The sequence below is a fragment of the Manacus vitellinus genome, unplaced genomic scaffold (assembly GCF_001715985.3).
Source record: "Manacus vitellinus isolate BGI_N305 unplaced genomic scaffold, ASM171598v3 scaffold_83_pilon, whole genome shotgun sequence".
NCBI classification, from domain to species: domain Eukaryota; kingdom Metazoa; phylum Chordata; class Aves; order Passeriformes; family Pipridae; genus Manacus; species Manacus vitellinus.
Window position 1 is genome coordinate 330,204 of NW_021940836.1, and position 26,624 is coordinate 356,827.

General features: G+C 40.5%; 1 protein-coding gene across 2 annotated transcripts in view; it reads right to left on the reverse strand.

Annotated features, from left to right (window-relative positions):
- TSPAN9 (tetraspanin 9) overlaps positions 1 to 26,624 on the reverse strand; it is a 161,338-nt gene that overhangs the window by 109,998 nt on the left and 24,716 nt on the right. Inside the window, exon 1 of one of the 2 annotated variants that reach the window (XM_029964890.1) lies at positions 19,329 to 19,471. The exons of the other annotated variant lie outside the window; for it this stretch is intronic. Coding sequence (XP_029820750.1) covers positions 19,329 to 19,344 — 16 coding nt within the window. The 5' untranslated portion in view covers positions 19,345 to 19,471. Of the gene's footprint in view, positions 1 to 19,328; positions 19,472 to 26,624 lie in introns of those variants that run through there. 2 annotated transcript variants of the gene reach the window in all.

The following is a 26,624-nucleotide window of genomic DNA, read 5'->3' on the forward strand; positions in this document are numbered from 1 at the left end:
TTAAACAGTAATAGTAAAGTTTTTCAGAACTGCAGCAGGGCAGTCACACCTTTACCTCAAACAGTGTGTGGAGTAGACTCCAGCACACATCACAACAGTGGCAGAACATCACAATAGTAGCAGAAAGTGAATTTTTGCAAACAGTGTACTCTGCTGTTCAAGCCCAGTGGCCTGGGCAAGGGGTTTAAAGTGGCCTCGCCCAGCAGCAGGAGCAAGACCAAGGCCCCTGCTCAAAAGGGGTTCTGGGGCCCTAGCTGCCATTTTCAGCACCACAAATTGGCATCTCTTTTGAATACATCTCTCCCCACTTCTGTTTAGGATATATGCTCCAGATAGCACTCATGCTTGTGATTTAACAGTTCTCCAAGTTTAATCTCATTTTATTTTCTCTTTATGTATCTAAACCCTTCGCCCCCTTGTTTTTCTGCTCTGAGGCTCACAATTCCCAGTTTGTTTTCAAAGCTCATTAAGAGTATTTTCTCTCTCCCTCTGTCATATCATTAACAGAAATGTTACACAACACCAGTCTAACTCTCAACCTACATAACCATTACACTGCTGCGGATAATCAGCTCCTGTTTACTATCTTTCACCCAACTTTCTCTTCCTACCCCAGTGAATTTCAATTAATCTTCATGTTAGAAAGTAAACATACCTACTGTTAGAAAGTAAATATACCTACTTCCCTCTTGATTCCCTAAAATCATTAATTTTGCAATTCTATCAAAAAAAGCAATTACACTGTCTGGCAAGACATATTCTTTATGAACACATGTTGTTATTGCTTAGAATTCTGTCACCCTGCAGACTGTAACTTTGCATCATCTTTTAATATCAGGCCCATTATTTTACCAGTGGTTATACTTTCAGGACAGTAATTGCTAAGAAAAACCTCAGCTTTGTTTTGAAGGTCAACACTATAGTTGCCAGCTTTCATTCACACTGACACTTCATTTTAGCTACCGTCTCACAAAAACAATAAGCACACAATACTGGCACTGCAAGAAGGCTCACTGAATGTAAACTATTTAAACTCAGGGGCAAGAAAGAGAAAAATCAACCTTTTTTCACATAGTCCCTTAATCACTCTTTAACATTAAAAGAAACTTAACAGTCAGCCTTCTGCTACAAGAAAGCACTCAGTGATACTGTTTGTACTCACAAAATAATGCAGGGTGGAAGGAACCTCCTGAGATCACCCAGTCCAACCCCATGGTCAAAGCAGGGCAAACTTCAAAGCTGTATCATATTACTTAAGAGCTTGTCCAGCTGAATTTGGAAAACTTCCAAGGCTGCTGATTCCACAGCTTCTTAGAGTAACCTCTTCCCACAGCAGCACCCCCAGGAAAAACTTTTTTCCTCACCTCCATTTGGGTCTTAGGCACCAACTGTGACCACTGTCTGATGTCCTTCCTGTGCATCTCTGAGAAGAAACCGACTACCTGTCTTCTCTACAACCCTCTCTAAGTAAAGCGGGACCGTGCAAATCAGCCTGTTCTTCAGGCTAAATGAGTCTCCAGCTACCAACGCAGAGTGACAGAGAGAAGATCTGCAACAAAAAGGCCAGGTAAGAGAGGATAGATGGGACTTCAGAGCTAGAATTTCCTAGAAGTGTAAATACCTACAAGAGAACAAAAAGCAATGGTGTAAGGTGCAAACCCTGTTGTTATACCTGAGGAAAAGCAGTACAAGAGGGAGAAAAGGACAGGGCAAACAGCAGCACACGGCTGCAGCAATTCAGTCGGTTCAGAAGGTTCATATTTTAGTAAGTCAGGAAACAGTAAACACACACAAAACTGAAGGCCTTCCCATATATATGCTTAAAGCCCAACAAGATAAAGCTTTACCTTGGCTGCACTTTTAAACGCTTTCTGTGCTGCTGTTCATATTAGATTAGGAAAGAGATTTCTCAGTACTGGGCATATCCCAGGGAACATGGAAGGTGAAGAAGAGAAATGAGTGAAGATGGTCTGTTTTTTCACATATACACTCTGTCATAAATGAAAAAAACAAGCTTAATGCTCTCCTGGTACACAGTATAGACCAATGGCTCCCGTGGCAACAGAAAATAACTAAAGGGGCAATGTTGGCCAGGAGACCAGGGACATATGCATTGTACAAATTTTTGGAGTTTCAATTTCAGTCCATGGATCTGTGTTAAGATGTATACATCAGCCACTGCTTTCCATTCTGCTTTAATAGCAATGGCCTGATGAATGCAGAATAGTTCTGTTATAGTTTAGGAGTAACACAGACTCAATTTTACTCTCAGGATATTTATTGCATTCATCTAGTGGCTTAACAGAAAAGCTGAAAAAACAAACAGTAAGAAAATAGAATGGCTTAAAAAACTGTCTCTTTGCAAACATCTGAGGGCTGAGACAAAGGTTTATATGCTACGCAAATCACAAGTTAAAGAAGCTCCCTCTCTTGTGAGAAGCCAGCTGTTTGGAGCAATGTCTTGGGGAGCCAGGCAGAATGCCAGCTCTGTCTCCAGAAGAAACAGAAGTACAGGGTCTGACAATGGAGAGGGGAGCTCTTTGAGACCAAGAAGTACACAAAGTGGTATCTAGTGGTTTTACATTACAGCTTCACAGTTCAGGATCACCAGATGAGTCACAATGTAAGTGGATGACACGAAATCCACTGGAAGTTATTTTAAAATACACTTTTATCACTTTTCAGCACCTGTAACAGCATTCTGCATTGTCAGCAGAACCAGTTGTGTGCTTCTCTGCAGCCTGCCTTCAAAATTAGATTAGCCAAGCCATTTTATTAGGATGCCCTAGAGTTCAGGCATCCTGTGTCCTGGAAAAGTTTCATGGGGGACAGACCAAAGCTGTTATTCAACAGCAAGATGTCAGACATGGAGAAAGGTCAGCTGGAAGTGCCAGAAGGAGGCATAGAAACTAAGACATATAAGTGCAAGCATAATCCCAGTTGCTAACACAGGCAAACACCTAAGAATATTGTGTCATGACTCATTTGTATAAAAGATACTGAATTATTTGAGAACTACTTTGTTCTCAAATGTCCAACACAAACAAAAAAAAGCCATACACACCAAACCAATCCCCTTTTCACTCCGTTCCCATCACCAATATCTAAATGTCAGATTTCCAGCTATTCAATTAGAAAGGGTACCTAGAACCTGCTAAGAGCTGCCAAATCTGATACCCCCACAGAGGCAAGGCTGCTGCAGGTTCCTGTCCCCAAATCCAGCCAGCAGCAAACAAACCAGACAAGCCCAAAGCCCTCAGCTGCTCCTCACAACACATGCCTTCCAGCCCATCCAGCAGTTTTGTTGCACTCTTCTGAGCACATTCAAGGGCCTTCACACCCCTCTGAAATGGTGGAGCCCAGAACTGCACCCAGCACTCCGTGTGAGACCACACCAATGCTGAGCACAGCGGGATGATCGCCCCTTCTGACCAGTTGGTTTGATGCTCCCCAGGACATGGTTTGCCCTCTGGGCTGCCCAGGCACACACTGCTGACTCACATGGAGCAGCTGCCCACCAGTACCCCCAGGGTCCCTCTCTGCAGGGTGCTCTCCAGCCACTCCTCTCCCAGTTTATACTTGTGTCTGACGCTACTCTGTCCCAAGGGCAGAATCTGGCATTTGTTCCTGTGATATGCCATGCCATGGATGATTGCAAATGTACTGACCAGCCTCTCATGTTGACTCATCTTGATAGGTTTTACGCCCAGACCATAGGCTGATCCCTCTCCTGTGACAGTCTGGGGAGAAGTCAAATCAGGGTGTTCCCTTCGCGTGACTGTAAGTTAGTCAGGTTCTCTCACCTTCTGCTCTTTTACAGTTATAACCCTTTTATCATATAATCTAGCAGTATCCTCTGAAACCCAGCATGAATGAATTCACTGGTGCTTTGTGCTTAACCATTGCACTTACTTCTCCCACAGAATCAATCCAGGGAAACAGGGGCAGGGCATACAGGTTATCATGAACATGCTGCAAACTGATAAAGAAAATGTAAGTCCTTTGTTAAACACAGACTTTAAAATTTAGAACTTGCTCTTAAAAATTCATATCCCTCCCTACACTGAAGTTATGGGGTGTGTGTGTGTATATATATATATATATATATATATCATCATCATCATCATATATATATATATATACACACACATATGCACACACACATACATATATTACAGTATTTATCGAAGATATGAATTAAAGTATTTTGCTGTCTGCTGCCACCAGGGACACTAAAGAAATAAATGTACAACCCCAGAGTTACTTTTTCCAGTGATTTGTTCCTTATGATCTGTCTTTTGGAAGTATGTACGCTTCAGTGAAGCACTGCATTATCAACACTCTTTCCCATGTCTTTAGAATTACTTAGTACAAGCCTCAAAGACCAAGTCAAATCAAGTGTTTTTAATTCCTCCCTGCCTTTTGGGTTTTTTTGCGGGGAGGGGCTTGCATTTCATAGAATCACAGAGTGGTTTGGGTTGGAAGGGACCTTAAAGATCATCTAGTTCCAGCCCTCCTACTACAGGCAGGGATATCTTCCACTAGATGAAGTTACTCAGAGCCCCATCCAATCTGGCCTTGAACACTTCCAGGAATGGGGCATCCACAGCTTCTCTGGGCAACCTGGTCAATGCCTCAACACCCTCACAGTGAAGAGTTTCTTCCTGACATCTAATCTGAACCTACCCCGTTGCAGTACCTTGGAAAAGAAAGGGAGAGGGAAAGTAACCTTCTACATATTAAGAACAACATGAAAGAGGGTTAGGTTTGCCCTGCAAGAGAAAAGGACTAAGGCAAAGGAAGAAGAACCACTTTGGAGATCAGAGACAAATACTATGAACAGCACAGGAGAATAATTGGAGGAGACTCAGCAGAGGGAGGTACATTCAGCAACAAGAAACCCTGGGACTGAGTGGAATATAGATTGTGGGTAGAGGATGAGTATTTCTCAACAAAGGGTGGGCTGGAGAAAACTCTAAGAATCCTACTTTAAGGTACTGCTCTGTACCAGCTTTCAAGCAAGGAGGACCCACACACCAAGCTTGTGGAGAACAAGGTGTTTCTGTCCCAGTAGCTATTTATTCAACATCATTATTTCACATAGAGACACTGCAGTCTCTTTCTAGGTTGCAGGGTTTTGGCAACTTAGAGCCATTGTAAATCCAAACCCCTGAGTTCCTCTGGTCTCCTCACTTCCCCTGCAGCACCCCACCCTTCCCAAGTGCTGGCATTCACATCTATTCAGTGAGACACTTCAAGAAGCTGAGCCAATCACAAACTATCCCTATGAAGAAAAAGCACCATCAGTCTGGCCAGGGCAAACAGAGGAAAGCGTACTCAGGGAAAAAGGAGGGCAGAACTGGATCACAGCAACTGCAGTTTAGGGTCAGTTTCAAAAGCTGTATAACCACAACCTAAATTCTTGAAATTCGATTCTTGAAGGTGCATCTCCTGGATATTCTTGTACAGCAGGACATTGCCTATTATCCCATTCATGGACAGCAGAGAGATGTCAAGTGAATTGTCAAAGCTCACACAGGAAACTTTGGCAGGAGTGGGAAGCTGAATTTAAGTTTGTCATGATTCAAGGGGTGCCTCCTCCAACAACTGGACACCGTCACTTGAAGCTGTCTCTGCAGTAAAGAGCTGGAATCCTAAGAGAAAAAGGAGTGCTATTTTAAAGACTGGAAGCAGATATTCATATGAGAAAAGTGACTTTCCCAAAGTCAGTTGTAGTTGTTGACAGAATCGCAGGCAAAAATTAATTCAGAACTACAGAAATTTATGTTTACAGACAGTCCTTGCTTAATATTATAGTACCCCGAAATGAAGAGTAACCTTTTAACAAAAAAATTACCTCCTTACATTTCTTTTTATGAGGAAGTAAACAACAGTTAAATAGGCAGTTGATGATCATTAGAACACATTCTGAGCAATATTTCAGTTTTGCTGCTTGGGTCTTGAGAAGACATCTTTTGGCAAAATCAAAAGCAGATCATGCTGAATAATTTCCTATTAAGGGCACAGAGGAGAATGAAGAGACTACAAGTGCTTGTGCATTAAGTCATTCAGTGCCTCATAAGGTATTTGGGGGTTTTTCTACATCTATATCTAATAAGAAAAAGATGGGTTCTGTTATTTAGTTTAAATAAAAATAATAGTACAGTGAGGATATCTCACAACAAACAGACACTCTGAACTTCCACCTCTTAGGAACCTAGCAAGCTTTTACATTCTTCCTGTCACCTTTCTCATCTTCTGATGATTCCCATGCTGCTCCATCTATGGTAGTGGAGACAGTGCTTTACCAGAGGCTTTAGATGCTAAAGGCTATAAGGAAGCAGGTTATGCAAAAAGTATCTATTTCCAGCACGGGAATGTGGCCTGTAACTATCCCATGACAGGGAGCTCAGCTCAAATAGAAAGTGTAAGCCCAAGCATATCAAAGCACCAGGAGCATTGCATCCTGAGATAGCAGTGGGAAATCAGGGCAGTGGGGGCGGGGAGGGCGGGGAGAGAATGAACAAGCACTTTAGTCTAAAAGAGGAAAGGAAACACTAAGGCAGATCCCAAAATTTTATAAGGGAGTCTGGAAAGCACCTCACACTCTTAGCCTGAAAGACACTGCATATAAAATATCAGAATAAAATTCACAGAGAAAACTAATAAAAAAAATAGCTACAGTGGAGAACATCCATTAATTCTTCAAAGATGGAAGAGGAGGTAGCATTAAAGCTCCTGTTTTAACCTCAGATTCTTAAGAGAGCTTGGAGCCCAAAAGCCTTCTACACTTCTTTCACATAGAGAACTCAATAGACATTGACAGGAATTATGGATTTTGAGGAGATCACATAAGAACTAACACATTTTACAAAATCTATTTCTACCTGTAGCCCTCTCCCAAAGTTAAAATAAACAAAATCAACCTTGCATATTCAGTGCATAACTATTTTGAAGGTCACATTTGGAATGAGTTATGAACATTCAGGCTATACATACATTATTAGGAATACTGATACATCTTCATCCCAGCTCTCACACTCTACTGACAAGAGAATTGTAGCTTTCCATTTCCATTTACAGAAAATGGGAATCATACTGCTGCTGCAGTAAGGATCTGTTGTTCTCATCAGCTGATATGATCTTTCACATTTGAAGCCTATAGAGCTCAATTCTGATCACAATGGGGTGTTAGATCATTAATGAATAATTTTCACTTTCTTTATATGCTCTTGCTCATGTGTGTGCTGGAAGACAAGTCCAGGTGAACACCACCATGAAAGATGGGAAGTATTCAGGGAAATAATTCACAATTAGAGGTTGCTTCCTCTATAGAAGGAGCAAGTAAGTATCATGAAATTATTCTGAGACAGCAGAAGCACTCAAGAGGGTGGTCTTAGATTCTAGAAGAAAGTAGGGAGGAACACATAACACTATTAGGGACTTGAATCAACCTCATGAACAAGGAAGGAACATTCAAAACAGCACCATTTTATCTTCATGCACAATGACCTTTTGGGCAAAATGTTGTCCAGAGTTAAAATAAAAAGTACCTACCATCAGATTTAATGAGAAAACCTGACAAGTGAAGAAAAACCAACTATTTCATAATTCCCATAATCAATCCCAAGAACGGGCTGTATTTGCAGTGATGAAAATAGCAATCCATTTATTTGCAAATATATTTATAAAATGCTTCTTTGTCTTCAAAGGGGGTTAAACTTTCCACATGAGACGGTATTTTATCGAATACTGTACAAGAAACGTTCTAAAGCTCACCAGAATGTTGTGGAAAACCCAGCTGCTTACACTGAAAGGCCTCAGAAATACCAGTGGTACAGACCAGCAACGAACAAGAACACAATTATGAAAAATCTGTGGAGCACAGAGATGTGAAAAGGCCAGAGGAGAAGAAGGTGACTAAAATAAGACCACAGATACACAAGTCACCACTGAAACTTGATAACAGAGTCAAACTTATCTTTGAGGGAAAGGGAGCTTCCTCCAAGAAGGAACTCCTTACCAGAGTGCAGGGCAAGACCCAGCTGCCTTTTTAAATATCTCAGTGCACAGGTAAGAGCTGCAAAGCCCAAAGGCAAAGTGACCAACACAGAAGACAACCATTTGTCAAACAAGGTTGGAATAGAACCATCAGCAAAGGGGCAGAAGTGAGTTCTGTGACTCTAGAGCTGCCTGCCTGCAATCCATGATAGCAGCAACAGATACATGGAAGAGATGAGGGGGATTAATGTTCGCTTTTTTAAAACCTGGGAAGTAATATGCTGACATCCACATCAAAAGGACATTACGATTGCAAATTCACCCACTGGACACTGGGAACCATCACTACCAGTCCACTGCAGGTCCATTCCTGCAATTACAGCTTTATTTTCTCTATGAAAATAGAAGTGAGTTTCACATTCCATGGGCATGGACTAGCTAGCTCTAGGGAGAAAGCAGTATCGTGTACAACCTAATCATGTAACACTTGAGGACACAGGTCCTGCAAGGGAGAAAGACAGGAACAATGCTCTGAATGTCAAGCCAGTCAACTCCTGTCCTTGAAATCCAACATGATCCTTTCATTTACCACAGAGTCTTTTTGCAATGCATAGCAAAATTCCTCACATAGTCATGTTCCTACTAATCACATTCCTTGTTCCTTAGTTGTTTTTCTTCAGACCAAGGTTGCTCCACAGGCAGAATGGCCAAGCACTTACAATTACAGTGGGACTTGCACCATGAACACAGGCTGTTATTTAAAACAAAGTGTCCTGAAAAAATACAGGGCAGAAAAGAAAAACTTTCTGAACCTTGTTGTGCTCAACTCCCATGTGTTATAATGGAGAAATGGCAACCCCCTCTACTCTCCCTCAAACAAGTGCTCTGAAAAATTAAGTCCTAAAATTTTATAAAGCACTCCAATATCATCACAATAAGGTCATTGCAATCTTCAGAGCAGAGTTTAAGCAGCATACAGTAATTACAACTGAATAATGAGTAAAAAGTAAAACAGGTGATCCTTGGCTATATGGTGCAGCACACTCCCCTTGAAGACACTGAGATGGCATCTCAGGGAACTCGTAAAGTGGTGTCACACTTAATCCACATAAGGTAACCAACCAACAGTCATGTACCTTAATCCCATTGTTCCCTAACTTTCACAGAATCAGACTCACAGCCAAGTAAGGCTCAAACACTCCTTTAGTATACCCATCTCTCCAGAAGCAGTATCAACAGACATCTGCTCAGCAGGAAACTGTGTCCCAGTTCCAGCTCTTCCAGGTGCTTCATGCCACATTCACAGCTGGGAAACAGTAGAGATGGCCTGTAACTGCTTCCCAAGAGACCAGCAGAGGAAAAAACCCACTGCCTCTCACAGTTCTGTGGGAAATATTTCACATCTGCCAGACCTCAATATAATTGCAGAAATACCTACTCACTATCCAGGGTTGTGGGCTCCATCTAAGTGGCTTATACAATACATGTTCCTAAAAGCCTCCACGGCTGGAAGCTCTGCACCTTTCTCAGGCAATCTGTGCCAAGACTGTCACAGCAGCCACCACAAGCTCCCCTTGCTTTTAACTTCTTGTCAGTGCTTAACTTCAGCAGCCCCAGTGCTATCCTTTGTTTCCTACTTAGTATGGAAACCCAGTATAGTTAATTCCTATTACTGGTTTTACTACATTTGCTGTTAACACCTTACTATATGAAAACAAAATTGTCGGGTTTGTACAAAGTCTATTTGTAATATAGCTCTCCATTACAGTCTCTTCTGAAACACACACAGTTATTTTTGGGCTGCATAAGTCCAAAGGAATTCAGTGTCCTGAGTCTCTTTCTGCATCAGCAGCTCTGCTGACACTGCAAATAGGTACTAAGCAGCGAAACTGCATTTCAACTCTAGAAGTCTCTACTCACTGAGTCCTGGATGGGTGCTCATTTCTCACAGCCCAGTAGAAAGCTATCAGTTGGCAACAGCTTTCAGACTTTACCACCTGGGCTAGATGCAAACCAGTGATACGGATATGGAGAAAATATTGTAGATCATTACATACATATCATCTGTCTTCCTGGAATTTTTTCCCTTAAACACTGGAAGGATGGGTTTAAGAGGAAGGTCAAAAGGCCAGCTGCAATGCTCAACAACTTAAAGGGTTTAAAAGCAATTCAGAGAACTAACTTCTAGGTTCTGTGTGTGGAATCTCCTCTTTGGCAGGGGTGACCCAAAGAGGCTCTTTCGACCGCCAAAATGTATCATTACTCATAATGAACATTACTTCTACACCTATTTTTTCACAGCAGTTTCTTACTTTAATAGATAACCAAAAAGATCACATGGGAAATAATTGAAGTTAACTTTAAACACAACAATCTTACCACAATATATATTAAAATAGAAAGTTGGTTTATCCCTTAGGACCTCATCTAAATGCTCAGCAACCTCTTTGCATCAGCAAGGCTTTTGTGAAAGAGAGAGAGAGAAAAAATTTCCCTGATGGAGAGACCACCCATCCGGTATTCCCTTTCACAGCTGCTCTTGTGCAGAGGTTCCTAAGATTTATTTCATGATGACAAAGTTTTGGTTTTATTTCAATTTCTTTTTTTCCCAGGAGAGAGATAGATGATATTTGTTTTTAGCTACAGCTTCTTACAAAATGATGTAATAATCTCCCCAACCATCATTTATATCATGTAACAATGAAAATTAAGTTCCACATTCAGTAACTGTACCAACTGTTGCTGAAAAAACTCCACATTGACTCCAAGGATGGGATATCATGGCAATTGTAACTGAGATGGATCAAAGCTGCTTGTCTTTTATGGTCTTCATTTGCAAAGGACCAAACATAACCGGATTACTGGTAATGTAGTACAGCTCAGTATAAAAGGACATTAATTTTCTTTGCCTGGAAAAGGCTCTTAGCTTTTTTCATGTAATTACACCAAAGAGCAAGTCAACTGTAGGGCTAAAAGGGAGCAACTGTGAGGAGAAAAACAGGAATAAACCTTCAGTGGGACTTGAACTTGGGAAAACAATGCCAGTATGTTCAGAATGAGCAACACCACTTTCACCTCCTCTGATGAAAGTTCACGTAGCTTAGCTCTACGAAAGCATTTGCAACAGGGGGGAGGAAGGGAATCACAGCAGGATTGAGAGGGAATGTGTATTGCCTCTGATGAATGGCACAATGCCCAGGCAGCTGCTGCACAAATGCCAAAAGTGGGACCTTTGTTGCTTCAGCTGGATCCCTCTTGAAGTTTTGAATTACAGGCAGATACCTCACTTATGGGATTCTGCTGCAACATGGCAATGGAGAGACTGCTTGCTACATGTGTCTTTTCCATTCTGAAATTGAAACCCTAATGGGAAACTAGCCTCTCCAAAAGTCTCGCAAAGCAGCTAAAAAATACATTTCAGCACTTTTACACCAGACCTTGCAGAAATTAACATTATCCAAGATCTTTGTTCATCTTTCAAATGCAAAAATCTACATCATCGTAAGTGAATGCAGACAGTCATTTCTTTAAAACAAAGACTGAATACGCTAAAATGTTCAGAGTAACTGAAGGAAAATGAATTAATTAAAATTCTGTTAACAACTTGGCAGGTGGTTGCTGCATTTTAAATGAGAGCCATGTCATTTTCCACATAGTAGGTAAAAGAATGAATCATAGAATCACAGAACATTTCTAGTTGAAGGTAAGGGACACATAAGAAACATCAAGTCCAATTCCCTGCTCCTCACTGGACTGCCTAAAACTCAACTGTAGGACTAAGGGCATTGGCCAGACGCTCCTTGAACTCTGACAGGCCTGATGCTGTGATCACTTCCTGGGGAGCCTGTTGCAGTGACAGACCATCCTCTCAGTGAAGAAACTTCTTCTAATGTCTCAGCAGGATTTCCCTGATGTAGCTTCATTCCATTTTCTTGTGTCCTGTCACTGGTGACCAGAGAGAGGACCAGGATTACCCCATCACAGGTGGAGAATCCAGCACTTGCCCTTGCTAAATTTCGTATGGTTGGCGACTGTCCACCTCTCTAGGCTATCCAGATCCCTCTGTAAGGCCCCTCTACCCTTGAGGGTGCCCACAGCTCCTCCTTGTCAGTAAAATTACTTAGTGTAAGTTTGATTGCAGTGTCCAGAAAATTTATGAAGACATTAAAGAGCACTGGCCCTAAAACTGAGCCCTGAGGAACTCCACTGGTGACCAACTGCCAGCCTGATGTAACTGCATTTACTATAACCTTTGAGCCCAACCTGACAGCCAATCATTCACTCAATGTCCTATAGACTTGTCTATCTGTGTGCTGAACAGTTTACCAAGAAGGATACTGTGAGAGGCAGTACAAAAAGCTTTGCTAAATTAATAAAAAAAAAAGAAGGCTTCCCTTGGCCAACTAGGGGAGTGACCTTATCATAAAAGGACTTTCCCCGCATGAACCTGTACTGGTTATGACCAATGACTGCCTTGTCTCTCAATGCTTTAAGTAAACCAGATACAACTGCAAGGATAAGGTATATTTTCATCTAAAATGAAATTACTAAAATTTACAAGTTATGACAACTTCTAAGAGCTAAAAATTGCCAAGCTATTAAAATTATTTTAATTAGATAGACATATTCAAGCATTCCAGGTTTGCTGTTAACTAAAGTGTAGAATAGAACCGGGTGATACCACCTTTGACAGCAGCAATATTTTCTGAGAAGCTACTGTTCTCATTTCAGCTTAAACAACTAGTTCTGTTTCATCACCACCTGTGCTGCTTTTGACTGGGGTACAGTTAATTTTCTTCACAGTAGCTGGTATGGGGCTGTGTTTTGGATTTATGCTGGAAAGAGTGCTGATAATACAAAGATGTTTCTTTTGATATCACTAAGCAATGCTTGCACAGCATTAAGGCTTTTTCTGCTCCTCACACCACCCCACCAGTGAGGAGGCTTGGGGTGCATGAGAAGTTGGGAGGGGACACAGCCAGGACCCAAGGGATCACCCACACCATATGTGTCATGGTTAGTATAAAAAGCTTGGGGAAGAAGAAGAAAGGGGGGAATGTTCAGGGCGATGGTGTTTGTCTTCCCAGGTCACTGTTATGTGTGATGGAGCCCTGCTGTGCTGGGGGTGGCAAAGACCTGCCTGCCCATGTGAAGTTGTGAAAGTGGTGAAAAAATTCCTTGTTTTGCTTTGCTTGAGTGCTCAAATTTTGCTTTCCCTAGTAAACTGTCTTTATCTCAACCCATGAGTTTTCTCACTTTTACTCTTCTGATTCTGTCCCCTAGCCCACTGCAGGGGGAATGAGCAAGCAAGCAGCTGCATGGGACTAAGTTGACAGCTGGGGTTAATCTCCAACATGACCTCACATGAAGTTGCAGAGCACAAAAAAAAAAAAAAAAAAAAAAAAAAGAGAAAATAGATTCTTCCCAACTAAAAAAACCCTAAACCTTGAAACACAAATGATAAGTTCCATTTTTATACTTTAACACGGTGACTAACAAATAAAGTTCACCATTTAGTAGATACTAGTGCTAATTTTAAATGCAAAGCATGTTTTCAAAAACATTATTCTTCAAGCCTCCAGCACAATTAACATAGCCTTATATAACTATATAACAAATTTTTACAGTTTAAACTCATTTCCAGATTTCAAACCACATCCAATTTTACATAATCCTAAATTAAATATTACAACAGCTAATAAATAATTTTCGAGGTTTTTAACATAATGCAAACCATATGGAAATTAAAATTCCTAATCGGTGGACCATTAATCCATGAGAAGTAGTAAAATCGTTTTCCTGTTTTCCACTCTCCCAGCCAAAATGAGCACCAAAGTTAACACCAAATCTGTTTTTCCACAGATGATGGCAACTAAATTAATAATGAAAAAAAAAATTAAATCAGATAATTTACATTTTATTTAACTTACCATAAAATTAGAAATTTAAAGCTGCACTAAAAAAAACCAAAAAAGGTAAGCATTTTTCTCAACAGGTTTTCGACTTTTGGGTGTCTTTAATACAGCAGAATGATAAAGTTTGGGTTTCACTGTTTTCTGAAAATAGACAATTCTGCTGTGGACTTGTGGTTCTTCCATCCTTAAATTTCTCAATGAATTCAAAAAGTGTTTTACATAAAAAAAAAAAAGGATAGGGATCTTTAACTAATAATTTATTTCCAAATTAATTCAAAAGATGTAATGCCACTACTCTCCAATTACTGAAAAGGTCTTTTGATGTTTAGCCAGATCTGAGTTTCTATTGCTAGGAGTGGCAAAAACATGGAAATAATCTTCCAAGCTTTCTTTAAGCAGCATAGATGAGAGGAAAAAAAAAGTGAAGCTGCTCATTCTTCCTTCTTTAGAGGTCACCCTACTATAGGTCACTCTCTTGCAATTGTCAGGCTTTTTACAGTTCTTTCACTCGCTTTATCAAAGTTGGAATGAAAGTTATCCTAGAAGAATCCAGCATAGTTCCACAAAAGCCTTTAAGTTCACACCTCTCTTCAATCACCTGAAGACCATATATTTCACTGCAAGTATTGCTGAATAGCTGTTTTCTGGAAGGCTGGGAAAACAGAGCACCAGTATATCTGTTTATATCAACAGCACTCTTTCTGGCAGACAAATACAGATAAATATTTTAGGTTTACTTTAAAAAGAAAAAGATTAGAATGCTCAGAATTGGAAATATAATAAATAAAACTGGAGGGCTGATGTGAAACACAAAAATATAAAAATTGCTAAGATACCTCTATCACAACTTAAACTAGAAATGTCACCTCAAATATTAAATGTCTGAGCTCTTATCAAAAATTTCTAGCATGACTTGGACTTGGTTTGTCAGTGTCATGCTGACCTGGAAAGAACTGCTAATAAATAGCATCAGCTATTTATCTATTATTCCTCTCCCATTGCACTTTTTTCCATTTCCCACTTCAATGTTGATGGTGACTGAAAAACAAATGAAGGGGCAACTACTTGTGATGCATTGTAGACTTCTCTTGTTAACACTGTAAGGGAGTTGTACAGGGAGTCAAAGAATAGTACAACTGAATGTCTATAGCATCCATCCTTCCCTACGCTTCCTCCTCTCCAGCTCCATTGCTTCTGCTTGGGACACCAAACCCAGTCTTATACTAAGGTGCCACACAGCGGTAGGCTACTAATAGGTAACTAATGAGGACTGGGACCTAACGAGCCCCAACACTGCACAAGGAAGGACTGCTGAGTGATGGATGCTACGTCTTGATTTGACACAGGCTGGACACATGGTTTGACATGGGCCATCTCTCAGCATCATTTCTTTGTCCTGTCAACTGACTGACCAAGCTCTTTGGTTCAAAGTTACCTCTTCAGGCTCTGCTTCACAGCAGATGTAACTTGGTGGGGATTTTTTTTCTTTAAGTCTTTTTCATAGTTTACTAATCTTTTTCATCTGGTCTGTCAAACAAAGAAAACCAAGTACTTTGCTGGTAAACACAACCCGTTTGTAAGGATGAGGACAAGAGAACAGACTGCTTTTGTGCCAATAGCCTGCCAAGTTCTTCCTTACCCTGCAGGGCTCACAAACCCCCGCCTGAGTGCACAGACAAGCTCTCCTACTGCCCAGAAGATAGCCTGGACTCCTACAGCACAAACAATGGCCTCCCAGATGTCCCATAGACACCCACAGAGGAAGCTGGTTTCCAGAGAGAACATGGTCATGCAGACAGTCTTGGGTTCAACTTCACAGTGTAGGTGTGCACATCCAAGTGGTAACCATCACATGAACCGCTATGGTACTAAATGCATACATGAGACCCAGTAATTTTCTACTTCTGAGCATCACCATGCCAGAAATAGTGATATCCCCACCCCCAATCATAGACAGTGATAATAAATAATTATGGCAGGTTTAGCAGTGAGTCAGTTCAGATCAGAACTGCCCATGCTCTTAGATAGCCAATACAAAAAGTTAACAGCAACAGAGATCTCACCAAATTTCAACATTTGAATGAATTGTTTGATCATGTAAGGACGCTTTAAAAAAAGGAGGTAAAAGCAATACAATTTCACCACAGAGAGCAACTCCCAGTTGCAGTGTTATGATCTATGACTTGACAGCATTTCATCTTCTTATGCAGGGTTTTTCTTTTCTTTTTTTTAATACAGTAGCTTAGTTTTATGTTTAACAATAGACTTAAGTAAAATTAAGTCATTCATTATCTTAAATGGTGCTGCATCGTCAGCACCCTATAATTATTTTAGTGCATGAATGCAATAGTTCAGAATAAAAGTCTTAAATTTATGCAATCTTACAGCACCTTTGGCATAAATCATATGCTTTCAGACATTTTGCATGATAATTCAGGCTGTACAAAACCTGCCAGTTCTTGAAAATGCCCTGTATTATAGACTACCCAGCAGCAGATTTGCTACATTTATAATATTCCTATCAGCCAGTACAATGCATTTAAATTCAATATAAATTATCACAATAATAAAATAACTTCCAATTAAGTCCAAACTGCCAGCCAACCACAGCAAAAAGATGTTACTTAAAACAGTCAGCACTTGTAGTTCTTATTATTGTGTCACACTTATTGCATATATTTGCCTACCTGTTATAGGCAAGCACACAATTACAACACATTCCCCTCTACATATAGCTGTCTAACCCTCAGGGTTGACTATGGAGACTAGAAAACCTAAAAAACCTGAAATTCCTAAGGTGGCATTTGTAAGACAACCATGACTTTCCATGCTCAGGACTTCCATGAGCCACATGTATCCCACCCTTTCAGTGAAGAGAGTTCCACGCCCAACAGCTGAGGCATATGATAAAGCTTTCATCCAACTCAGGCACTCAGCTATGGAGAAAGAGGAGAATCCTTACATGCTTGGAGTAGATATAATGCACAGCTTTCTGTACTCTGCTCCAACCGCACTCCTGACACAAGCCAGCACTGCTGTTGCGCTGCAGCTGAACGCTGACTCAACAGAATTTTCTCAAACCAAAGCATAACCCATTTTGTTCTTGCCCCAGCACAATGCCATACAAGGTCCTCACTAGTCTGCTGACTGACTCTCACAGCAATCCTTAAAAGGAGTGAAAAGTCACAAAAAGACATCAGATATTCAAGACAATATCCACAATGAACATGAACTACCTAGCACTCCTCACATGTTCTATCGAGTTTTTGAAACCGGATAACACATGGATGATTTTGGGGGTTTTTTTGAGAGAAATTAACCAGTAAAAACGTCAAACAGGAACTCTTCAGATAAACATAGAAACCTCACATCCCAAGTGTAATGAGGATTGGCAGTGGTCCAAACAAAGAATACTGGCTAACTTTTGAAATTTGTTTGCTCTAGAGCTCTGAAATTCATATTTCAGGTCAATTTGTAAAACTTTCAATTATCCTCAATCACGTTACAAAATCTTTTAGTATTTATATATATATATATATATGTATATATATATATTGACAAGAGCTCTATTGACAAGAGTTCATTATTTCCTCTATTTCGAATCAAAAGAAACTACAAAGAGTAGTTTTGGGAATGAAACAAAAAAGTAGAGGTGAGGCTAAATAGATATGTCCAATTGTCTTGAAGGGTAAGAAAGCTTTAAATTCCATTTTAAGATACAACTAGCTTTCTTACTCAGTAACAGTTTGGCAATTTTTTCCTAGTTAAACTGGACCCCTTGTTCTTGATACACTAAATGTAATATAATTTTTGACACCAGCTTTTGTGGTTGAAACCTTTAGAACTGGGGGGAAAAAAAGGCTTTTGGGTGAGATTCAAGCACTTAACCTTAATAGACTCAATCACTCTTGTAGAAAACAAAGGAAGAAACTGGTGCTGCAATAATCCTACTTTAAGATTAAAACCCAGAAATAAAAAATTCCCATAACACATGCAAAGATAAAGTGATACTATGTACCTTTAAAACAAGGTAGGAAAGGGGCATATGCTCCTTTACCCAAATGGCACTGATCCATCATCATACCTTCAATTAGTTACTCTTCGAGATATACTAAGACTCAAAATAAAGAAGGCACTAAAATTCCTGAGAGTGACAGGAAACCCAGCAGAGCAAGAAATTGTAGACAGAGTTATTTACAGATATTTTCCTGTGAGAAAAGAATGATAAGAATGCAGCTTAAACATTAACAAATCCACTAAAACATCATTCTGCCTGGCAGAGTCAGCAGATTTGAAGGGGGATTCAGTGGGACTGGAAATTCAAACTTTAGCTTCTAATCAGAAAAATCCTACTTTAGAAATTTGAACCGCCAGCTAGAAACATGTAACATAATACAGAACTCTCCTAAAATGGTACCCAGCTAGAGGCACCTTATAGTATGTGAAGTCTATGCCTATTTAGCTAAAAAAAAAAAAAAGCCAATGACACTGAAGCTCTTTATTATTCTGCAGGGACCTATTTGTAAGTGAGTGACATGGACAAAATCTGCAAATCTGCATTTCCTTCCTTTTCTTTCCTTGGGAATGGTGTTGCAAATTGTGTGTGCAATTCCACCATTAGGATGCTGACAGAGCAGAATTTTATCTGAAATAAATTTCCAACTTAAATAGTCTATTCTATTCTAAAGATATTAGTTACTAATGTTTTACTGTCAAGTATGAAGGCACTTTCAGTGGGGTTCTATGGGAGATCCAGCTCATATCCTGCAAATAGCCAAGAATTTCATTGTCAGCTTTAGAAATCAGAAGCTCAGTACAATGCAGGAAGCCCAGAACTAACTGTTTCCCTGTTGCTTTAGCTTAGCAGAGACATGCAAGACCTATTTCATATTATTCTCCCAAGACACCTACACACGCCTCAGGAACATCACTATGTAGTCCTGATTATCTGGAGTACCAGTGGTTCTTCAAAGAACACTGACAAAATACAGCACACTATACAGAAGCTTCTATGTGGTTCAGCCAAGGAGCAGCTCATGTTTAAGTCAGTTTAGGCTTCTGGGATAAAAAAAAAAAAAAAAAAAAAAAAAAAAAAAAAAAAAGGTTGATTTATTAAACAAGCAAATAAATAATGAAAATGAAGGAACAGATTTGGGGATTATTAGGGAATATTTATTTGGCAGGAGAAAGCAGAGAGGACTTGATGAGACTTGTAATAGATAAATCCATTAAAAACATTGTTAACAGAATGAACCAATTAAGTCTACATCCCCAAAGCAAGTTGGCAATCAGTTTTCAACACCTGTTTTCAGACCAGGGCTTGCAGAGTTTAAACACATCGTTTAAAGTGATCTCCCCACAACCTCTAGGTCAAGAAACACAAGGTAAAAATGCACTTTCAGGACTGCTTACTGTGAATATTAGCCATAGCAGATGCGATTTTCAACCAACAGCGTTCAACACCAGGTAGAGGAGGGCTGAGCGTTCTGTCCTGAACGGAGCATGTCAAAATCAGGTGGCCCACAAGTCGCAGATTGCTGAAGAGGGCAGGTACCTCCTGACTAGTAAAAGTAAGAAACAGAAAGGTCCATCCAAGATAGTCATGAATCCATATTTATTTACAAAAACTCACATTTCCCTTAACTGAAAATGTGTGGAGCATTACTTATGTACTGGGAGACAACACCTGCATCCCTCAGGGCTCCCTAGAGTCTCATAAGGATTTCCAACCAGGATCTCTTTGACTTACAGGCTCTAAAGCAAGCATCAAAAGTAGTCATTTGAAGTATTCATGTCAGATTTGTTATCAGCAGGCACTGATGTATAGGACATCCTTCCTGAATAATTAAAACACAGATAGGTCACATACAGTCCTCATCAGTACACAAATCCAAGAGCCCTGACATAGAGGGAAACTCTTTTAAGCTTTACACAACAGTCATACTGCATCCAGCAAACACTCTTTCTCTCTGGGGCACCTGGCAAGATCCTGCTTTCACTCTGATCTACCAAAGTAAATGAGAATTTTGTGAAGCTGTATTTGCCATTACCATTTTCCCTCCTTGACAAATTTGCAGAGGCTACAAAATCAGGAAGACTGGCTGATACACCAAACGGTTGTGCTACCCTTCACAGGGACCTTGACAGGTTGGAGATATGGGCTCACAAGAACCTTGTGAAAAGTGACAAAGGGAAATGCAAAGTCTTGCACCTGAAGAGGAATAACCCCATGCACCAGTATATGCTGGGGGAAGATGGACTGAAAATCAGCTTTGCAGAAACAAAACTGGGGATCTCGTTGGACAATGGGCTCAACGTGAGCAAGCAACATGCCCTTGAGGCAAAGAAGGCCAACAGCATGTTGTTACATTAAGAGCAACAACACCATCAGGACAAGGAATGTGGGTGTTTCCCTCTACTCAGCACTGGTAAGGACACACCTGGAGTATTATCACATGTGCTGGGCACAAGACAGACATGAACATACTGGAGCGACTCCAGTGAACGACCACAAAGATGTTTAAGGGACTGGAACATCTTCCATATGAGGAGACGCTGAGATATTATGATTAAATGTAGGAAAAATCTTTTTTTAACTCTAAGGATTACCTAACACTAGCACAGATTGCCCAGAAAGCTTGTGGAATGTCCATCCTTGGAGGTATTAAAAACCTGACTGGACACAGACTTGTGCAACCTGTTCTAGCTGACCCTGCTTTAAGCAAATGGATCGGACTAAAGGATCTCCAGAGGTCCTCTGCAGCCTCACTGATTCTGTAACAAACCCCAAACCAATACCAGTGTTCAACATGGCACCCTGGCAAACCTTTAACTTTGCAACTCCTGCACTCAGGAAAGCATCCTAAGCTCGTTATACAGAGAACTAGCACTGCAAAAGGAGCTGCATCCACTATCTCTTTGCAAAGGATTTAATGAAACAAACATGACAGCAGAAAGAAAAATACCTGGAATTGTCGGTTGTGTGCAAATACCCTTGCTGTTTATCGAGAGGGAAGAACAGGAGATGACAAGTCCAGTCAGAAGTATTTTGCTTTAAACTGTCTTAGACTGCACAAAGTAAGCTTCTATTTGCACAACAGAATTCACAATATGCATCCAGTGTAGAAATGAGGCAACACACAACGACACGTAACACTGAACACAGATGCTTTCAGTTCTCCAGTGTGCAGATAGAAGCTTTACATCGGTGATCACAGATGTCCCCTGACTTCATTTTATACAGTTTATTTTGGCACATAGGTACACACATGTAGGCCACATGTGCAGGTACATACCAATGTGCCTCCTACCAATTTTGACTGAAAGGCCTATTCTGTTCCCTGGAATGATGTTCTCCTCCCACTGGTCTAGAAAGTTAAATCTACAGGCCTTGCAGTCTGAGGATATAAGACCTCTCTTAAAGAGAACTAGAGGGAACTAGTCATGTGGATCACAAATGTTGCAAAGGAACACTGTAATTAACATCTATTTTAGGCCCTTTTGTGGGATATGCAATTCCTACTGTACATGTGAAAAGCCTAATGACTTGCTCAAGGTCTCTTTTACCCACAAATGATTCAGTAAGAATTGCAGAGATACAAAGAACAAGACAGCAACACAGAACCAAGGTACAAGTTAGAACTCCAAGCAGACCCCTAAGTCCAAATTAAGATGCACTGCCAGGCCTGCAGTAATCACAGAAGACCGTACAGAAAGAAAAGGGGCATTGCCAGAGTTTTGTTGGGAAGCCAAGATAAGTGCAAAATGGATATCATAGATATCTCAAGATAGTGAGCAGAAAGAAATTCACAAAAGCAGTTGATTCAAAACACACGCAAACCTAAAAATCATCTGAAAAAAAAACCCAACAGGTTGATAAAGTATATCAAAATGAGCAGCAGTTTCATACCTGAAAATCATTTTTTAGGATAAGCTATCTAATATATGATACAGCTGTGACAGTCAATGACTGACATAGCACTAAAACTGCCAAAAGGGATAAATATGCTGGCATCCAGTGTTAAATCAGATGCTGATAAGGCTAACTACAGGTACAAAGGCACCTGAAAAGCGGAGCATAGGAACAAAAAAGTGTAACCACTTCCTGATAGTGAGTCTGCAAATCTCATCCTTCAATATTTATACATCTTATGTGTGCCTCTTACCAGGGAATTCAGCCTTGCTGCAGTCAAAGGTGTAAGTACCGCTTTGGTTGCAGATCATCTAACAATAATACACATGCAGAGCACACAAATGACATTCCCCTTAGCATAGAAGGGTCTGAGGTGATAATGGGAAATGTGGTATTTGGAGACAATGATGAAACTTTAACAGCTGCAGCAGATTGGAGGGTGGAGGGGAAAAAAGAAAGGGAGAAAGCACATAGAGATGGGGGGATGCTGAAGGACTGGAGCCTAACTAACAGCTGGGTAAAAACAGATTAAGAGAGAGGTATCTTTGGAGCTCCCACATCCTTTTTGTCCCTCTTATATTTTACCAGTTACAGCCAAACAATAGTAGCACATAAATAAATTAAGTAGAATTGTTAATATCAACCCTGTCAGGTCATCATTCATCACATCATGAATCTTCTTTACACAAGCACATAAATACACTGATGACAAACACTACAGAAAGCCTCTCAACAGAAAAATAAATGCAAATATGACTAGAGAGCCAAGCATCAATCACTGTCATGTCTTACACAAAGAGTTTTTGCAGTTACCCAGTAGTTAAGAATTCTTGAATAAGAGTCACATAAAAAGAGAAATAAGGGAGACAAAAATTAATTTTTTGTGCTTTGCGGGGGAATGATTGGTATCCGAAGGCTGGTGCCTACTTATTCACCTCCCTGTAGGTGGTGATGATTTGGTTATGTGATAACCAACCAAACAAACAGGAGCACAGAGAGGCAAGGACAGGTGGGGAATCCCAGTAATATCTTGGGTACTCCCAGGGCCATCAAAGGAGAATGATCATCCCCTCAAAGGCTTTTATCTACACATACATATGAGCACAAAGGCATGGGGACTTAGAAGAACTCTGCCAGGAACACAGAGCCCCAGCCCCCTGCTAGACCTGACCCAGAAGAGCCCTCAGCCCCATTGCCCAGGTGTGACACCCACTTGACAAGTCAACTGGAGAAGCGCTCGCTCACCTTATAGGCCAAGGGAGGTTAGTGTCCAGGAGTATGGGACACATTATGGGATGTGGAGAAATATCATTCCAGAATTGCACAAGAATTATTATAGGATGTTTAGGGTAGGAAACAAAAGCAGGGGAAGGGATGGATCCAGGTGATTTAGAGGGGAGCAAGCATGGAAAATAGAGGGACAAGAGGATAAAATGGGCCAGTCATGTGTAAACAGGTTTGCTGCTTGGATGGGACTACAGGTTTTAGAGTCTACACATCTGTGGTGTCAGCAACTGCAGTGAGTGTGTAATTGCTAGGAACTATCAAGCCACAATAGCTGGCAGCTATTTGCTGGCTAAGCAAGTAGTTAAGCAAGGTGGTTTGGCAGACAGCTGTGTCCCTGGAAGTGAGGCAACTAGTGGAATTGGTTTCTGGAGAGATCAGGGTGGTCCTGGCCAACTTTTGGAGAGACTCAAGTCTAGAGGTCAACTGGAAGACCTGCTATTGGATGAACTCTATGTCCAAGGCTAACAACTGGGGGATCCACAATGCAGGAGATGCAGGAGTAAGGGGCTGTCTGTCCATGTGTGTGAGTGAGGGGGTCTATACCAGAAAGAGGAGTAGGGCTGCAGCCTTGGGGACTCATATGTTCAGATCACCATAAAATCACAGACTAATAGTAATTTTCTGTTTTTCTGCCTCATGAAAACAAAAGTCAAAAAACAGCTCTTGACAAGGAAACAATTTAAATGCTCGTGTCACCTGCAAATTCCAGCATGTTTCTAATATGTCAAGTTGACAACATATTTAAGTAGGAACAGAGGAAACCATCATCTACTAATGAAAGTGTAGGAAAGAGTAGAGATGGAAGAGTCAAATTCATGGCTATTTCCATGCAATCAAGTGTGCAATACTAGGCACCAACTCCTTAGATGCACCAGTACATGTGTTCAATGCTACCTCCTGTTCCCATTTTCAGTTGTGAAGTATGTTTTGAAACTGAAGAATTTTTTTTTTTATTCTAGTTTGTACTAGTAAAGTTAGAGGGGTGGGAAGGGAATGGAGATTCTGGTTCTGGTCTCCAGGGCTGTGAAGTATTAGCTCAAAAAACTGAGCTGTAATGGGAAATAAAAGGGTAAAATAGCTTAAAAGGACAAGTCATAGAGAGAAAGGACAAAGCTTTAAGGTGCCCTTAATCCCTTTATTTCCCATCTGTTTCCCTCACTTCATACAAACACCAATCTTGCTCCCAAGATTCTTGCTTGCACTGATGGTGCATCTGAATTTCTAGTGTAGAGGAACAAATAATACAAGTAAACAAAATACACAAAAGAAACTAACACCTTTGCAGGCATTCTTCACATGGCTCAAAAGCAAAAAAGAGATTGGTTAGTTTTTTTCTCCATCCCTTATATTCACATTATACTTATTATATGAGCTTTACAGTGGAAGAAAGAGCAAAGAAAGTAAGCTTACAGGAGGCCATCCTTAAACACATTACAGTGATTATGTCGTGATTTTACATTTACTTTCTATTGAATTGCTTCTTCTCATGCATGCATATAGATTAAGAAAATCAGACTGCAACTGGAGTAGCAGCAGACACATTTGTTCTTTGTTATGAAAGGAGCAGGATTAGAATAATGCATGCATGTTTTTCACCACCACTCCTTTTTTTTATTATTCTATTTAATTACATTTTCAGACTATGCTGTCCTGCCCCACATATATATACTTATGCTACGTGAACAGACACAACATCTCTTTGTGTTGTTCTGCATCTCAGACACTTGCATGCTTCTGATCAAACAATGAGCTGGCGGGAAAGGGAGCTGATCTTAACTCACTAAAGAAAGAGCTCAGTGAGACATGAAGATGCACAGTGGGATTTTTTTTCCAATCTAAGTTTGTCAAAATAAGGCTCCAAATGAGCCACTGTCTCACACAATACAGTTTTTTCAGTGCTTGTTTGTTTTTTTGTGGGGCAATTTTTGTTTTCACCTTATTAATGCAAACTCTACACCAAAATGCTTATGTCGTTAGTTAGTAGGAGACAAAAGAGGCACAGGCAGGAGGTACCTCTCAGCTGAGCCTGGATATGAGAGGGGAATTCACTGACATGGACAGACACAGATTTCAGCAGTGCAGAGGGAGCAGCTGTTGCACTGACAGTAATTAGACTGGGCTGAGAACCTGGAGGAAGGGAAAAGATAGAACCATGAAAGACCATAAGGCAAAGGAAGACACTCATTTATGAATCAGCAGGTTATTACAAGTTTTAGAGGTGTTGGAAATAGAGTAGTTCCCACAAGAATGTCAGCATCTTATTTGTAGAGACAAAAGCTTGTTCAAAAGCTTAAACAAGTAGTACTGATAATGCATTATATGAAATAAAAACAGAAAATGTTGAAGTTACTACCTTTAACTTCTTTTTTTCATGTCAATGCCCTTTTCCTGCATACTGGCTACACAAAGTTATAATAGGAAAATGCAATTCCTAGTAACCGGCTGCATGAGAGGAACTTCATTTTGTCAAGTTGAATACATATCACAAGCAGCATCCCATCTAGCGGATGGAAATACTGAAACAGAGGCTGGTAAAACTACTATAACAACATCACCAAGAGGTTTAAAGAACTACAAACAGAATTTCCCCACTGCCCTTGATCATATCCTTTTGTACTGAGTAACAGCTGCCTTATACAGCCAACACACTCCTCATTAGCCCAGGCTTCTAGGAAAATGCTCTCTGAAGACTGCTGACTATTCCTCTCCCTCTTCCTTCACTCCCAGTTCCAGAAGTTTCCTTTTCAAGACACCCAAGTGACACTCAGTTGACCACCATCTGGAAGGCAATCAGAAGCTCCCTCTAGCAAATGAATATGAATCAGAACACGAATCCCACTCCTCTTCTGCAGCAGCATAGGAATGCACAGCTGTTACTACATCTCATTTCAGAGAGGCATCAGGAACTTGACATTCATGACCACCCCAAGCACATTCTGAAACTCTGCCCTGCTCAGGTCCTCACTGGCAATCAGCCAGGCCCTTGGTGGTTGGGACCACTGTGCATGAAACATATCACATGGCACATTGCCTTTTGTCATTTCTGGGAACTGGATTAAGTATGAGGACTGCTGCAACACTTCATCTTGCTCCCACTGCCCTCCTACCTCAAATGGAGATGAAGAATTAGTCTTTAGTCTTACAGAAATGTAGCCAACAGATAAAACGCATCCCAGCCTGCACTGTAGCGCTGATGCAAGTTACACTGAGTTATGGAATATGTGATGACATTCCACAGCAGACATATAAACGTAGTGCAGCAGGTTCACTAAAAAGAAATACCCCTAAATTATAATTCCTTGCTGCTTTTTCTTTCAAATCAAGGAGGTACTGCTTAGCACTTATGTGTTAGTAAAATTCTTGTGAGAACGTGCAATGGCCTAGGTCCTGTACATATTTTTATTATTAAAAACAAGACTATAAAAAAACAGGAAGAGTAGCAGGGTGAATAGCAAATAAGCTTTTAATCAGAAGTTATACTTTCAAAAGAAGGTATGTAGTTTAACAGT